This window comes from Paramisgurnus dabryanus, chromosome 10 (assembly GCF_030506205.2).
Source record: "Paramisgurnus dabryanus chromosome 10, PD_genome_1.1, whole genome shotgun sequence".
Taxonomy (NCBI): domain Eukaryota; kingdom Metazoa; phylum Chordata; class Actinopteri; order Cypriniformes; family Cobitidae; genus Paramisgurnus; species Paramisgurnus dabryanus.
Window position 1 is genome coordinate 22287770 of NC_133346.1, and position 16990 is coordinate 22304759.

The following is a 16990-nucleotide window of genomic DNA, read 5'->3' on the forward strand; positions in this document are numbered from 1 at the left end:
AATTTAGCAAATAATTTATCTGAATTTTTCATATTTTTTTATATTTTACATGCAAGCTAATTGTGAAGTTGAGGAATTTAGTGGTAAACCGGTACAAAAGTACTTCATATCTCCCAAAACACAGCATTAATGTATAGATGGGAAGTAAACTAAAAATATATATAATATTTGTATCATTAAAAAAAGTTCATATTTTTTTGTAATCACTTTTTGAATTTCTGGGGTCATTTTGACCACTGCAGACCTCTAATGTAAACAGGAAAATCTGGGCTTATGAGGCTTAATATATGTGAAAAGAAGAGAAAAACATTGGTAGACTTTTGGCTTTGACCGGCCCACTAAATCGGCCAATTAAAAACTTTTATCAAAGGCCAAAATAGGCAATTAAACCGAGAGCATCATCACATGACTGAGATGAACAGAGAAATAGAGATAAAGTAGTAACGTACAAAACATCTATTCACAACACTCCAGAAGCACATGACCAATGTTCTGAAAAAGATACATGACCTGATGAAACAAGTCACAATGAATTGTTTGGGTGCATTTACACAGATAACGTATATAATGCAGCAATTTAGTAGGTCTTTTAATCAGGCAGTGAACAGAGTGCCCATTAATATTTCTTTTAAACAACTGGAACTGATTTAAGGCGAATATGGGCAGACACCAAACAGTGTACACAAATGCATATAAAAATACATTACTAGTCTAGTAAACAACAACACTAACATACCAAAATAACTCTAAAGTAGAGTCATTGTACAGCTCTGCCATGTATGCCATAAAGCTGAATCTATTGTAGATTACTCAACATCTATTTATAGATGCACTCCGTTTCAAACACAACAAGAAGCTTAATGGCAAGCTGCTTTTACATCCTTTTGCCATTTAAATGACAATAATGTTGGATATTACATCATGCCCGTGGCTGTCAGCCATAACACTCAACCGTTGCTCGTAGAGTACACTAAGTGCGCCACAGATAAGACTCCTAACCTCACTTCCTTGTATAGTGATTTAACATTTCCTGAACATGACCCATAGTGTGACTATGTCAGGTTTCTCCATCTGGAAGGGCCCATAACATTTGACCTTTTTGGGCAACAGTAAAGTCTCTTTGAGTAAGAAAAGAGGTAACAAGTTCTGAACCATCTGTCAAAATTAATTCTCCAAGGCCCCATGAAATCACAAGTGAAGGTTTTTGGCCCTTATTAATTAATATGTTAGCCTAAAGAATATCTATAAACATAATATCTATAAGATTTGCATTTAGAAGAGCAATTTGTCCTGAAAATCATGCTAACGCATCAAACAAAGCTGCATATTTCAAGGTGCTTTGGTAGGTCTTTTATATACAGTATGATATGTACAGTAAGAAACATATTGAATTTAAGTTACATGAGATACAGTCTGTCTTAAACACATCACACACTTTTCCTTACAATGTTTGTGATTTAGTTACAGAATCCCTTAGAGTCTTCTGTCTAAAGTCTGTAATGGATGGTAGATCAGTCATGTGATTTAACATAGAAATGACAAAAAAAGTATCACATACACATATCAACTGTTAATAAGATCTGCATTAACATGGATCCTTAAAAATCACTAAATCCATTGTAGATGGCGCCGTTACCTTGTAAAGAAACAACACTCCCATGCACATTCAAATCTTTGTACAGAGCGATAAATACAACCAAGACGGTGAAAGCAGCGAGCAGTTTTGTTTCGATGGATGATGAGGTAGATTATTCTTATATATTATTTCTTGACTGGTTCAACTCTTAAAGAAATAGGAGAGATTGAGATGTGCTTATCATCCAGTGGAAGCTGAAATGGGACATTGTACTTTGCGAAAGATTTACATATTCCAGTGATTTGAAACACCAGCCATTTGCATAAAGAAGCTGGACACCTCTGTGTTTCTATAAAGAATATGTAGCCCCAACCTTATATTAGACTACAGATTATCTCAAAACAGACACCATGACCAAGCAAAAAAATAATAATTCTGTGTGAATGCTACACACTTTGATCTACAGCATCAATGTGTAAAAAAAGGATGACGCTATTCCACACACAAAATAAAGCGTTGATTGAGTCGCATAGACTACCTGGCTTACTCGTCTCTCTCAAATGTGCATGTCTGGGTGAAGGGGTTTAGACTGAATTCAGGACATCATGTTTTATTCATACGCTTTCAAGGACAAGACTACAATCTGCTAAAAGAACGATTAGCATCAGTCGTCACACCGCATTTATTCTACTGCCTACACGCACTGGCTTTCTTTATCCAGTTTTGTTCTCTCCGTCCCTATTTTTCCACTCAGTCTTTCTTCATTACCCCTCAATTTTGCATTGTAAAACACTACAGTACAGTACATTGCTACAAGTTTTGGTAGTCATTATCAACCAAGGAGACAATTTTCACAAAATTGGTAAATTTGGGTTTCATTATTAATTTTTTTAATAATTAGAGGACAAAATCCAATGTTTTCTGTTGTTGTTGTGGTAGTAATTATGTTTTGTTAACTATTATCTAACAAATAATTTGCCTAGCATGAACACCAAAATGTAACCCATTTGCATTTTGTAGCATGTATTTCTACTATGGAAGTCAGTGGGTGTTATGTCCAGAGACGTAAGGTTTTTTTGCAGCCATCTGTGCATTTACCATCTTGTATCAAAATATCTTCGTTTGTGTTTAACAGAATAAAGAAAGTCATACAAGTTTAAAACAACTTGCCGGTAAGTAAACGATGACAGAATTTACATTTGTAGGTCCATTATCACTTTAAAAGTAATTACATTAGTCTCAGCCTCTAAAGGGGGTCGCACACCGGACGAGAAGTGCAGTGCCGCTTCTAGGACAACTCGGAGGTATCGTACACCGGAAGTGCACATTAAATAGCACGAGCTTAGTCAGATAGCATCAAAAACGTTAGCAGCCAATGTTAATCGTTAATGATTTAAGACAAATACGATGTTATTAAACGTTAAACTATGTGAGTGGCGTTTTGTGGTGCAACAGGGATTTGAGCAATTTCCTGAGTTGTAGCTGGGCACCGAGGACAGGGGCTACCTATTGGCGCTGGTGTGCGTATACTCATAGAATACAGTGTGTTTGAATTTTTTTTTAGAATGGCGCGGCACTGAGCTGCTCGCCTGGTGTGCGACCCCCTTATGCTGAGTTTACACCAAACGCGTTTTGGGCGTCAAAATCGCGTCTACCCCGCGTGGTTTGCCGCTTGAACAATTTTGATGCATTCGCGCGTGTAGAGCGCAGAGGCAAACTCCGCTTCTTGTGGGAGGGGCAAGTGCTATGTGGTTGTATGTTTGTAGGATGACTTATGTTGACTGTGCATTTATTGAGAGAGTTACCAGTTTGTATTTGGTAACCTTACTATAGGGGGAAACAAATGGCGTGGGTCGATAAACGTCACGTGACTCAAAAGTGAAGTGTGTATTACAACTTACCAGGTTGCCCAAAGTCCTTACTGACACTCTTCCAAGCGAGGTCCTTTTTATTCCTGTCTCCTTTATAGAAATAACAACTTGTGTCATATAGCGTCGAGTGACTAGTTGAGTGAGTGACTCCGGGCGGCGCTGCCACCACAGCAGCAGGCAGGCTCCTGATTGGTTAACGCGGCGCGAAATTCCACCAAAGTTCAAATTTTTCAACACGCAAATTCGCGTGATCCGCAAAATGCACAAAAGCACCATTCACGCGTACCGCGCACAATGCTCAATTCGCGCCTTCCGCGCGAGCGTCACGCGCGAATGAGGCGGAAACGCGTCTTCCGCTCAGCGCCGAACGCCTCTTCCGCGCCGCGGGACCTCCTGACGCGCGTCAACATGTCTGCACATTGACTTAACATTGAAATCACTCGCGCTTCACGCCTCTACCGCTGTTGGTGTAAATGCAGCATTAGGGCAACACGTGTTAAACTGCAACATCATAAACTCGGTTTGAGTGACTCAGCTGAACCATTAGTCCAAGGCCAACCACAATTTTTATGAATTTTTACTTTGCTTAAACTTTAAACCAATTTTCTGGCAAAATGCAAATCCTTTATTTTGTCTCTCACTGTGTTTGTCCACTACATTCTTATGTTGTTAAACAAACGCCCAAGCAGATCTCTATAAACAACATTTCTAATGACATTGTCCAACAGCTTAACTGGAGGATGGTGGAAGGCATGTCAACACCATGGGTTTGATCTCCAGGAAATGCACGTTTAAAATAACAATGTTTAAAATCATTGAAAACTGCTTTGAAAGGCAAATCTTCCAAACCGATAAACGTAAATGTAATTAATATGGGGAAGCCCAATGTATTTTTTTTACATATTTGGGACAATATTTTTATTTAAAACTGCAGAGAGATATGGTCAGTGGTTCACATAATAAAACAAAACTAATAATTTTAATATAAAAAGAATATATATTTATTTATTAATTTTTTTGGTTGGTTGTTTATTTATTTTAAAACTATATACAGTATACTGTATGTACCACATATTCTATATTTCATATGCTATACTTTATATATGCCTGTACTAAAATGTATTTAAGGTAAAGCTGCTTTCCTTAAATGCAAAAAAATCTTTAGCTTCAGTTTACACCTATCACATGTAATACAAGTACTAAACAATCCGATATGTGCACATAGGTGCTCACAAGCACTCCCATATGCTTGAGCTAACAGCAGACTCCAGCCTTAGTAAGCATACCCCTTTTTCAAAGATTAATTAGGCTCTCTTTCTATAATTAATGCTCTGTTTATGTGGAAGAGAGAAGGCACTAAATAATGCATCGGCAGCCAGCAGCTTAACGCGAGTAGCCTGACCCACTGTACGAGCGAGGCCACGGGCCAGCAAGCGGAGAAGATGGAAAATGGTCTACGGAGAAACTAGGACAGATCTATGTTGAATGCAGTAGACTAGAAGAAGCTAAAAATAGGTCAGCCTGAGATCTGACCAGTCTGTCTACTGTACATAGACTACTCTTGACCTAAAGCAAGTATTGATGCGCCTAAGCCGTGAAATCGCCTTCACATGATGTCAGAATTATCTTAATTCCCTCTTCTGAAGTCGTAACGACGAGTGCGTTATGTTCACATTTTCAAATGTGGTATCGTAGGAAAGCTTAGTCTCAGGATCACAAAGTGATCAACCAATTTGACCTGACAAAACCTAGATAAAAAACAGGTCTGGTCTAGAAACTAGATAGACTAGAAAGAACCACAGATATTTATAACTTCTTATATATACACCAAATAATAAGGATAATTTAGCAAAAATAACACATAGGTATGAAATTCTTCTTAATCGCTTCTATTGAACCAAAAAGAGGAACCTACGAATTAAAGAAAAGAAAGAATGTAAAGAATGGCAGGAAAAGATGAATAACAAACAAAGAATTAATGGAAGAAGCCAAAGAAAATCCTTTTTTCTGCAGGTTTCCCAAGAACTACTCTTTCTCACCAGCTGCTCAGCAACCTCATAGCAGGAAGTCTAAGCAGGTTCAGGGTTTGCTGAAGTCCCTGTGTCTTAAATAAGAAACCATGTTTATGTTTGGGCAGCATTGTGGAGGGTCAAAACCACTCAGAATAAAATCTGTGTGAACCTCCTGAACACCGGGTGCAAAACAAGTGCTGTTTCGACTGGACTGGTGATTTTGTGTGTGGGTGCTTCCGCAGGAAGCATTGTACTTTTTTCCTGACCATTGTTAATGGCCGTTTATTCTGATCGGCAACAATGGACGAAAATGGCATTTTGTTTTTTTAGGGGGGGATGTTGATTATAAAAGAAGTAGTGAGCTTGATGAAAGGCGAGAGGAGGAGGGGAATGAGTTGCCGGGATTTGATCACACCCTGAATAAAAGTTAGGGAGGGTCCACTTCCTGTTCCCTTCAACACATCACGTAGTGGGCACATGGTTTTGCCCTGTTAAATGACTGGTTTAAATTACTAGACATCAGGTGTTAACTCCCAAAGTTAAACCTAATGAGATGATACTGTTAAAAATTAACAACACTACTTAATTGTGATTATTGATTTAAATTTTTTTATTCAAACCAGAACTGGAAATATTAACTCTAGGGGCTTTTCACACTGTGCTTAAACCTGGGTTATCTTCTTTCTAAAACCTGCTTTTATCCCAAGGTTAAGGATTGTTTCACACTTTTAATTTAGAAGCGGGGTTATCCCTGAAATTAACCCAGGGTTATGAAACCCTGCTAGCCATGCTTTTGTGGGATTAACCTCACATTGCAGTGCCAAATGCATGCTGTGTGAAACCAATAAGGTGTAAGAGCAGGGTTTCAGACACCTGACCTAGGGTTTAGGATTGCACAGTGTGAAACCCCTTGTGAAATTTGAAACAGATAACCTAGGATTCCGTTAACAAGGGATTTTAAAATAACCCGGGGTTAACTATTTCCAGTGTAAAACGCATGTGACGACTTGCCCCAAAATCATTAAGACAACTTAGTAAACTGTTTTAAGCTCTTAATGCTCTTTACTTTCTATTAGACCTTAACTGCAACATCTCTTTCTCTTCTTTCTGATCCAAGATGTTTGTTCTATGAGCAAATGGCCCTTCAAACTACATCGCTCCAGCAGCGCACACGTCACTGATATAAATGCAAGTTTCGTCTTAGCTTGCTTAAAGTTCAGAAAACTATAAAACTATTAGCATTTTGTGTGAGAAGTGCTTTCTTTATTTGGCGATGCAGCTCCTTGTGCGCTCCTCGAGAGACCTGCTGCATGAGCACAAAGAGACCCGGGGAGGATTCACTTGTGCTTATTATGAAATAACAGAAATAACTCCTTCATTTGTTATGAGTGGATTATTTTACATGTTTTCCCATCATACTCAGTCTAACATGCGATTTTGCAACGTTAGCCACGCTCACTTGCACAGAATAGAAAAATCTATTACGTCTGACAGTTTGTTTCACAGTAACAAAATATACCGTCATACGGCCCAGCCCTACGTGTCATGTATGGTTTTATAAAAATACAGTAAAAATTATTGATGACTTGTTTACTTACATTTAGTCATTTAGCAGACACTTTTGTCCAAAGCGACTTACAAATATGGTAAACAATAGAAGCAATTAGGGCAACACAAGGACAGCAATACATAAGTGCACTAGAACTAGTCTCATCAAGTCTAACACAGTATATATAACCAAGGGTAAGTTAGTATTTTATATTTGAGTAATTATTTGAGTAAACCAATAATAGTAGGCCAAGAAATATCTTGGAAAATGCTTGTGAAAGATAATTTTCTTTTAGCTATTCTGATTCTGTCATCATTCAAAGACATCCCATGTCATTTTTAGGAAGATACTAAATTAACGTGGTGGCCACGAGTTTGAAGCCCATCCATCATTAGAGAAAGGTTCACAATGGTATGTAAGACAATCAATGGTTCTCTTGTGTCTTGTAATTGCGTTTTTCTTCATGACGCAACTGATAACTAGTCATAAGACTAAACAGAACCAATGATCATCTTAAGTACCCACGTGGAGCCGACATGCTACCATTTCAGATCAAAAACTACTTAAGTTGTTGTTTACATTTAAACGTGACTTATTCAAAAAGCTCATATTACAAATATGATGCCTCAAAAACGTATTGTTTGAGGAACTGTTGTGTATATACAGTTGCAATTTTTATTTTGAAGATCCCTCTTGATTTAAAAAAGTGATAACAAATGAACATCTTGCTGACATTACCAGTGCAGTGTTTCCCACAGATCTGAAATTTACTTGTGGTGGTAGCTGGTGAAAAGGGCGATCATTATTATCCACCGACAAAAAATGGTCTACTATACATGTAACAAAGAACTAATAATGTGTGACACAACACAATACTTTGATTTATAAAAAATTCATATTAATTTCACATTATATTCATTAATCTAACCACCCCAAACTTTTTTTGCCATAAACAAAGCTGACACTGTTTGTCAAAGCACCACGAAAACACTTTATGTTTTTGCACTGATATATGAAGCAATTTGATGACCCCTTTTATCAAACTCAATTATATACAATACTATGTACAGTATATTAATAGACAGTGCAGGTCTATAGATTATACATGTGACTGATGTTATAATGTTAATAACTTCTATATAGGCACTTTTACTGCTTCTGCTTTCTATTTCTCTTTTGCCAATTAAAAAAAGCTTAATCCACTAATTATTTCAGATTTAAAAGTCTATTGCTGTCCCGATGACAGACTTTACATTACAGCTTTGCGTTTTTTATATCCTGAGTCAGCTAGAGCTTTGCTCATTCAGTATTAGCACTGCTTTTTGCTACAATCTCTGTGCTAACTGTTTAGATTTTAGTAAAGATATTGTCTATTAATAGTAAGATTTAAAAATGAGATAAAGAAAATGAAGCGGCGCGTGGTCGTGACAAGAGCCAGTTGCTATCGCCATAGAAACCGGAGGCACGCTATAACAGCACTCGAGCTTTAGCACGGTAGCGCTCACGGCCGTTCTCCGATCGACTCGGGTTTTACACACAATATTAATCAGACTTGGGACCCGAAGTAATGAACTAGGACCGACCCGGACCCATCTGACCATTTAAAATATAAACCCGGAACCGTACGGGTCCCGCGTCCTCAGTGAAGAAAGACCTCTAATGGTAAAACTCTGCTCAAGTTCAGAAACATGAAAGGATACAATGTGACACTGAGGTTGCTTCGCGTCGCGCCCAATTCATTGAGAAACAGAGAGCACGTGAACGGACACTCAACCGGAGAGACACAACGTGCTTGCACGCAAAATGAAGCCAACTTAGATGCTATAAACACATATGCACATAAGCATATGCGACCATTTTGGTCGCAGTGTGTTCCCTGGCTGCTCCGTATGTGCTGCTGCAGTTGATCCAGTTTGCCGCGATGGATGATGAGTTTATGACGCGTGCATCATCTTCACGGTCACCCGACCCCCACCTCTCTCTCGCGCTCTCTCTCGCGCTCTCTCTCTCGCGCTCTCTCTCTCGCGCTCTCTCTCTCTCTCTCTCTCTCTCCAAAACACGGGTCATCCAGTCGAGTTCAGAAAATACGGAAATTCGTAAAGTGATTTTTTTTACCTGGGCGGGTCGCAATTTACCTGGGCGCAGCGCCCAAGTAGAGCCTATGTATGGGAAACACTGCAGTGGTACCATACTAAGGAACTGAGACAAACTGCCAATGAATAAAACAATGATCATAATTTAAAATATTTTTCCAAAAAGGTATTTGTGAGATAAAGGGTACGATTTGGGGTAAGTCGTGCCAAAGGCTCATTTAATAAGGGGAAAGTTATGTCATTCGACCATTTTTCCCAGCTGAGTCATATACACAAGTTAAAAGTTTCCCAGCTTACCTCACTTCCCGTATTCCCAATATCCTATTCAAACTGTGATGCACTACTGTACAGATGACTTGTTCTTCAATGTGTGTGAAGTAGATATTTAACAATCCCTGTCGGTGCTTAATGTACTGTCATATGCATCAAAAAGAAAAAAAAACATGCGCACATACCAACAGAGGCACATGAATACTCGATCAACATGTTTCTTCATACAATGACGCACATTCAAGACATTAAGTTCACATTTATTTCTTCAGTGCAGATATACCAGAATATAAATATACTGTCAACAATTATTTTCTAAAACATGACATTATTACAAAATTTGTGGTACACTACACCAGTACCTTAGCTACAACCATACAACGCACCAGACAGTTTGTAGAATCGCTAAAATAAAAACGCATAGAAGCAGAACAATATTCTTTCAGCCCAGCAACTTCAGTGTTAAACACAGACACAGACAGTTTTCATATTCGCATAAAAAAAAATACAATTTGGGACATATTAAAGGTTAAAGTAAAAAAAAAAATGCACTCCAGTTGATCAAATCATTGTCACTTGCAAGGGAGAGATCATGAGCAATCCATTTAACAGACTGTTAGAACATGCATGAATAAATTCAACACAAACACCTAATACAATCAAGTAGAGGTTGTGAAATGTTTATTCAAGAATAAACACACTACGTTTTAGCTCAGCCTTCCATTAACTACGATGGCAGGGGCCCGGATGGGTCCGGCATCCAAATATGGCACCGCGGAGAGCGAAGCATCATGGGAGATTAACTCCCTTGAGGGCACTAGGCCTTGACTTTGGCTTCTAGAACATAGTCAGTTTCCCACAGGAAAAAAAAAACGCTTTGGCATCACAGAGAGAACAAAAAACATACAAAAAGCTCTGTGGCATCAATGTTGTACAAATAAAATAAAACTGAAACCTTTACCCTACTGTTCACCAAGAAGTACCATTGATGTACGGCCTCATGATCCATTACCATTACAAAAAAACACTTGCACACTTCCATCCTTAGTTAATAAAAGTCAATATATAAATCCACTTGCTACATCATTCAAATACAAGATCGACTTCAAAAGACAATATCTACAGCAACAATGCACAGATAAGCATGCTTCAAGAGCTTTTCTTTTAAATTTAAGCAGAAAAACCAACTACAATTTCATTTCTAATCTTTATAGAAAAATGAATTAAATAACAAAAATCTTTCAAAATTTCCACCAATCTACAAATTTATAATGGGGATCATTCAATAAAAAAATCTTTCATTCTTTCGGATGATAGCCAAAATTCTGTTTCGTTTCATTTTTTGATTTTTTTATTAATTATTGTAATGGATCATTAGTCAATTTAGTGATTTTTGATGTGCTTTAGCTTTTAGACCATTTAAAAATACAAAACCTTGCATCTTTAAATTCATCCCCTTTAACCAACTGCACTAGAACCAAACATATGCAGACAAAGTTTTTGTATGTCATAAGTTTTTGTTAAAAATAGTTTTCAAACTACGAAAAATGCGCTGTGTAACCCCTGCATTCAATTCTATTCGGTTGTGCTCCATCTTGCTGCTATAAAAATCATTATTATCTCAAAGAAACATGTTCGATTAAGGTCAGGTGAACCAAAACCGGACTAGCCCTTTAAACAATTTACTGACTATTTTGGAAATACATTGTAGAGTTTAATACATCCCTTTTTTTTGGAAGTGGTCATCAAAATATAGGAGATTTTAATGTAATCTTAAACTTATTTAAAAGGATAAAGCAAATGAGAGGAACATTTATGCTTCAAGTAGTCTTGGGTGAGTCCAGAGCCCATTCATGCACTGTTGAATGGATAAACAGCTAAACGGTAAAATGAATTCTTTCAGATCTGGTTCAAAAACAGTCCAGAGGCCATCGTATTAAAATCTACACTTTAGCACACAGCTGGGACACTTAAAGAAAAAAGCCCTTTTCAGATATGTTTTCTCTTTAGTATTGCACAGCGCCCTGCCACGAAATGGCAGCTCATAAGCAGTTTCGACACTTGACACGTCACTTATCAAAGGTTTGACCTATCGCTTCATAAGACACAAAGACGAGTGATGTGACATAAAAATAGATCATTTTCTGGTAGTCAAACTACTAAATTAGAGCTCCATTCTCATAGCGTCTTACAAAACACTATTTTGGGGATTTATTACACACCCCTCTTCAATGAAAAATGTTCATTTGAAGAGACAGTAAAGGTCATACTCATGAATACCATTACATTAAATACAGAGAAATGCATTTTTAATTTGACGGTTCTCGTATACATTTAAAATAAAAAGAATGTGTGACTTTGGTCAGTTATAAGAACAAAGCTATCTGCATAAGAAAACAATATTTAACAGTACCATCCATATAAGTCAATACACTCACAGTCAAAAAAAAAGTTAATTTTCTTGGCACCTCCACATACGAGTTATACAGATTGTGTGTACGAGACTTCATGGAGTGTGTCATAAACATAAATAATACAGCGCAATAAATGTTCGTTTTTTGCAAAGCTGTCTTTAAAAGTATGTATGCACATGCAAGAAACGTTTGACCTCTCCGAAATCCGACGCCGTTTTAGTAGCTTTCGTCCTGACCTCTGATCTACACATTAATTGTCCAACGTTAGGAATCCAGGCTCTCCTCCGCAAGGTTCTTCAACGACTTTTAACATTGCAAAGCTGAGCAGCTTAAGGATCCACTGACGCAGTGAACATCTGTAAGGGTCACGTAGCTGAACTACTTGATGTGATATTTAAAATGAGGTCTTCTTGATGCATTCAAACAGATCCACTGAAACTCCCAGCGAGTAAACCAAGCATGGCCATCACTGATGTTTCAGGGCAGAGGTCATGTCAGAAAGTCATTCCGTTTAGAAGGCATAACAATCAAACTGAGATCCAAGTCAAATCCCCCACAATCCTCTGTGGGATTAAATGGATCTTCAGAGGTTAATGCTTGGGGTGAGAAGACCCTGCATCTTTCAGCAAGAAAGTTCATCTGCAGTAGAACCAAATGATAGTAAGATGCCAGTCAGAATACGCCATCTGTTTGCTGTTGTATTAAAGTGTTTATTAAGGACGATGACCTTTGACCAACGGTGTGGATGTAATACCTCCGTGGCATTAAACAAGCACAAAATGAGAAGCCTGTGTAATTGTAACACTACTAGAAGGTAGAATGCTGTAATTTAGGGGAAAGGCTTTAAAATTTTTTTTAATTCTGAATGTCCTAGCTGGTCCTGAGACAAAAATCACAGCAGATCTAACAAACACATTCCTCCGCTGGGAGCAGGGTCATGGTTTGAGTATCCTTGGAAATTATGTGGAAAGGAATTCAGAATTACTAGTGTAAAAATAAATAAAATATCTGAAACCAAGGAATCAGATTATATTCTCAGTCTAGAAGAATATTTTTAACATCTTGCAAATACTATTCTAAGTTTTAGATCAGATCAGAGCAAGGCTCGTTCTTTATATTTGCATTTTAAAAGCAAGTGCTGTGAAAAGAAACACAAGCTATTCATTCCCACAGTGCTGACCACATGAGCATAACTAAAAGTCAACAGTCCACAAAGGCTGATAAAATCACCACAGTCTACAGATCAGCTAGATAATGCTGTTATGAGTTGGTCTTTATGCAAAGCACAACACTTTGACTTAAATCTCATTAATTAAATAATCTAAACATGTTCTAAATCACAATTCTGCCTCAAACTCATTCCCTCTAAACACCCAATATCTGTAACAATGAGAGCCACCCACTTTCACAAAACCGTCTGCTTCATCTCCAGTTACCAAGGTCAGGGGTCGGCTTCTCCCTCTAGTCTTATCCTGCAACTATACGTACAGGCAAACCAACCTTTAAGGTGTTGCCTCATTCAAAACGCCCTGACAAACTGGGACGGCGCACGGATGCCGATACCAATCTATAGTATCCATTTTAACTTGACAAAACACTTGCCCTTAATGCTAAATCACTAGCCAACAGAAGGAACTACACATGGCAGGCAGGTCGTTGAGGGGCCTGTGGATCTCCAATGGGCTTCTTGGTGTCTTTACGTTGCAGACAAAGTAGGCAAAGTCGCTTGAGGCCCTTGCGGAAGGCTCTGTTGGACAGGCTGTAGATAAGGCAGTTGCAAAAACTATTGCTTATGGCCAGCCATGTGGTCAGGAACGAGGCGATGGCATGGTGGTATATCCCAGCACTCTCCAATAAAAAGTAGATGATGTAGGGGAGCCAAAGCAAATAGAACACACTGGTGATGCGGAAGAGAACGGTAGCGTAGCGTCTGTCCGTACAGGCTTGCTCACCCGTCTCAGGCTCATGCGGACCAAAGCGAGCTCTCCGCTCACTGATTTGCCGAGTGTGTTGCCGACAGATGCGAAAAATATGAGCGTATGTGAAACAAACTGTAAACGCAGCAGGTGCGTACAGGGCTGCGACAATAAAGGCGGTAAACATGGGTTGAGTGGTCCAGGAGGAGCACCACTTGAATACATCACCATGATATCCCGGTTTGCCCCAATCAAAAAAAGACGGCAGAAAGATAAGCGCAGAATATACCCAAATCAGGGTAATACAGGTGCGGAGTCGGCAAGGTGTGACCAGAGCTGTGTAGGAAAGAGGTCGTGTGATGGCGACGTAACGGTCGACGCTAACGCATGCCAATGAGGCCATGGAGACGCTCTTCAAAACGCAGACCATGTAGCTGAAGACCTTGCAGGTGAGTTCCTCGTTCAAACCCTCCAGGTGGTACAGGAGGGACAATGATGGAATGAGACAGCTGACTCCGACCAACAAGTCTGCATACGCCATCGTCTGGATAAAGGAGCTAGTAGTATGGTGGCTGAGCAGAGGGGCACAATGGAACACAAAAATAACCACCAGGTTCCCAGAAATGATGAGCACTGTCAATAAAAGAATAACAGTTACTTCCAGCAGGCAGGTGTTAAAGATCTCGGAGTAGCCAATGTTCAGAAGGCAAAAAGGTTCTGTGCTTTGGTTTAGCTCAGTTCCGTTCATTTTGTTCAGGGTGCGCTTGGGTGCACAAATAGGGTGCTAGTTCCTTGAGGGCCTAGCTCAGCAAACACAGCTGCCCCAACAGATACGAGGGATGTGCCCATGCCGGGTGCCTGCCATATCAGCAGCAACATGAGCCGCTGGTCCAGAAAAATCCTTTAAATAAATCGCACACATGCGACGACGGTATCCTGCGGAGAGTCACTTACTGAGTGTAACAACACACTGGATCACACAGTGACTCCTGTGGGAGCAGGTAGTGGGTCAAGCTTAAACTCTGGATGAAGCGTCAGTACTACAGGACGTACACTCACCTCCTCCTCTATCAGTCTCACCTTGCTGGGGAGATGCAAAGCAGTGTCTGAGAAGGGCAGGCAGTTGGCGGCACATGGAAAAAGAAAAGGAAATGGAGTCCCAGTGCGGAGTAACAGTTAGTAGTCCCGAATAATCACAGCAGGGGAGAATCCTCAAAATATCAGTCAAGTTGATTATTCCTATACATTTCCGAGAGGTCAAATTCCAGACTCTGATATCTTTGCGGCAACTTCATTCGTCGGTCGGACAAAAAGTAGGGAATCTCCTCAGCACGTGCCGGGTTCTCGCCTCCCTCACATCAGCACTGAGGAAGTGTGCATGATCGAGGATAAAGGAACAGCCAGTGGTGATTGGCATTTCAAACAGAGAAGGGAGCTCTCCAGAGAGGAGCTACCGTCTGGAATGTAAATGAGGAATAGAGTGGTGTGATGCAGAAAGCAGCCTCTCTCTCTCTCCCTCTCTCGTCTGTGGCACTGATGCATCTGTGTTCCCTCCCTCCTTCCCTCTGCTGCAGCAGGAGCAGTCAAACTCCTCCCATCCTCGACTTGAGCCAGTGAGGGAATGTAGAAGCATGGGGAGAGTGAGGCATCCCCTTCTACTTACCGTACAATCCATACACTCGTCTCGTCGCTCAGAAAAATGATTTGCATTTTTACAGGCTTCCTCAACTAAACAAACACTTAATTTCCTTTCATATATAAACCCCATGTTGCTCTCTGCTTGCACTTGCCTTTCTCTCCATCGCAATTTCAGCACCGCATCCCTCCCACTCACTCCCTCTCGCTCACAAGCGGACACGTGCAGAATCAGCGGGAGGTCAGCATGTTATGCTTGCGATTTTCAAAGTCCCAGAAATAAAATGAAAAACAAATGTGAAACAAATGAAACTTTTAATAACACCATACTTTATGCAGGGGGAAAATACTGCATACAGCAATGTTAATGCTAATAGTGCAGCATGCGCAACCAAGAAACAACCTTTCCTGAAAATAACTACTATATTTGTACAAAATTTTAAAAAGTTGTTGGACCATAACACAGTGTAGCTAGAGATATATATAGATGCAAAAACATTGTATGCATGAGTTGTTCTAAGCCCTAAAGACAAACTCTATTTCAAACACGATGTCTGCCAAACAGAATACAAACAAGTATCCTAAAATAAATCCTAAATTGACTTTTGACTTATAATATAATTTAAGAAAAAACCCAAAATAGTCTGTGTTAAGAATACACAACTAAAAACAACACAAAAAAACAAGGAGGTCCTTTTGTGACAGCACTTTGTCTGCATGTTCATATTTTTGACATTTACAGTATTTTCTCATGAACTACATGAGACGTTGCCCTAAATAGCATCATAGACTGAGCCCTATAGCACAAGGCTTTTTAATATTATTAATTCACAGACTTTATTATTAAAAAATAACAATTACTGGGACTGTTTACGGCACTAATAGAAAATGCGAACACAAATATGGGTTACATTTTTACTGTATCTCCATACTATTTATTTTCTACTAGATCAAAAGTGTTAAGTCTCTTTGGAAGAAAGCATGACATGTATAATGTAATGTATAATTACATGTATTATTTGATAGCCAATAACCAATAGAGAAAGGTCAGATACACCACTTCTATCAATATTATCAACATTTACATTGAATTGAATCAAACATGTATTGTTTTATGTGTACTGGGGTTACTGTGGTATACTGTGTACCAGCCTGGTTTATTAAATATACTAACATATAGTCTCCATTCTTTACATGAGTACACTGTTGTCGTGGTAAAACTAAATCACAAGACTTCTTCAGTCAGAAATCCACAAACACACACACAGTCCCCATTTTCACGCATCTCCTCAGCCTGAAACACGAGGGGCTAAAAATAGGGCCGACAGTAAGGTGGGGAGCAGTCGACATTGGGCTCATCCATCAGGAGGGGACAATGAATAGGTTAGAAAGAAATAAAGAAGGATGAAGGAGCTGAATGTATGTAAGATGGAGGGAGACGCAGAGATTTATTGAAAACCTAGAAAGATGTAGACTGCCGTATTCAATTTGACAGAGACAAAAACTAAGCTGTGAGAAACAGAGGAGCAGTTTGTTCAATGTCATACTGCTGTGTTCCTGCGTTTCTATCGCTCAAATGGCGAAACATTACAAAATTCTTTCTACAAATTCCTTGCGGACAATTGAGTCCAGACAACAAGCTATAAAAAAATTA

At 39.2% G+C, this 16990-nt stretch overlaps 2 protein-coding genes across 4 annotated transcripts in view; both read right to left on the reverse strand.

Annotated features, from left to right (window-relative positions):
* rabgap1 (RAB GTPase activating protein 1) overlaps positions 1 to 16990 on the reverse strand; it is a 91781-nt gene that overhangs the window by 26759 nt on the left and 48032 nt on the right. The window lies entirely within an intron of this gene.
* LOC135779536 (probable G-protein coupled receptor 21) lies at positions 13145 to 15516 on the reverse strand. The gene has a single exon (XM_065290303.2). The coding sequence runs from the start codon at positions 14447 to 14449 to the stop codon at positions 13421 to 13423; it is 1029 nt and encodes a 342-aa protein (XP_065146375.1). The 5' UTR covers positions 14450 to 15516; the 3' UTR covers positions 13145 to 13420.

Bases quoted from the DNA above. Each gene is read 5' to 3' on its own strand.
- LOC135779536 (XM_065290303.2), bottom strand. From the start codon at position 14,449: ATGAACGGAACTGAGCTAAACCAAAGCACAGAACCTTTTTGCCTTCTG.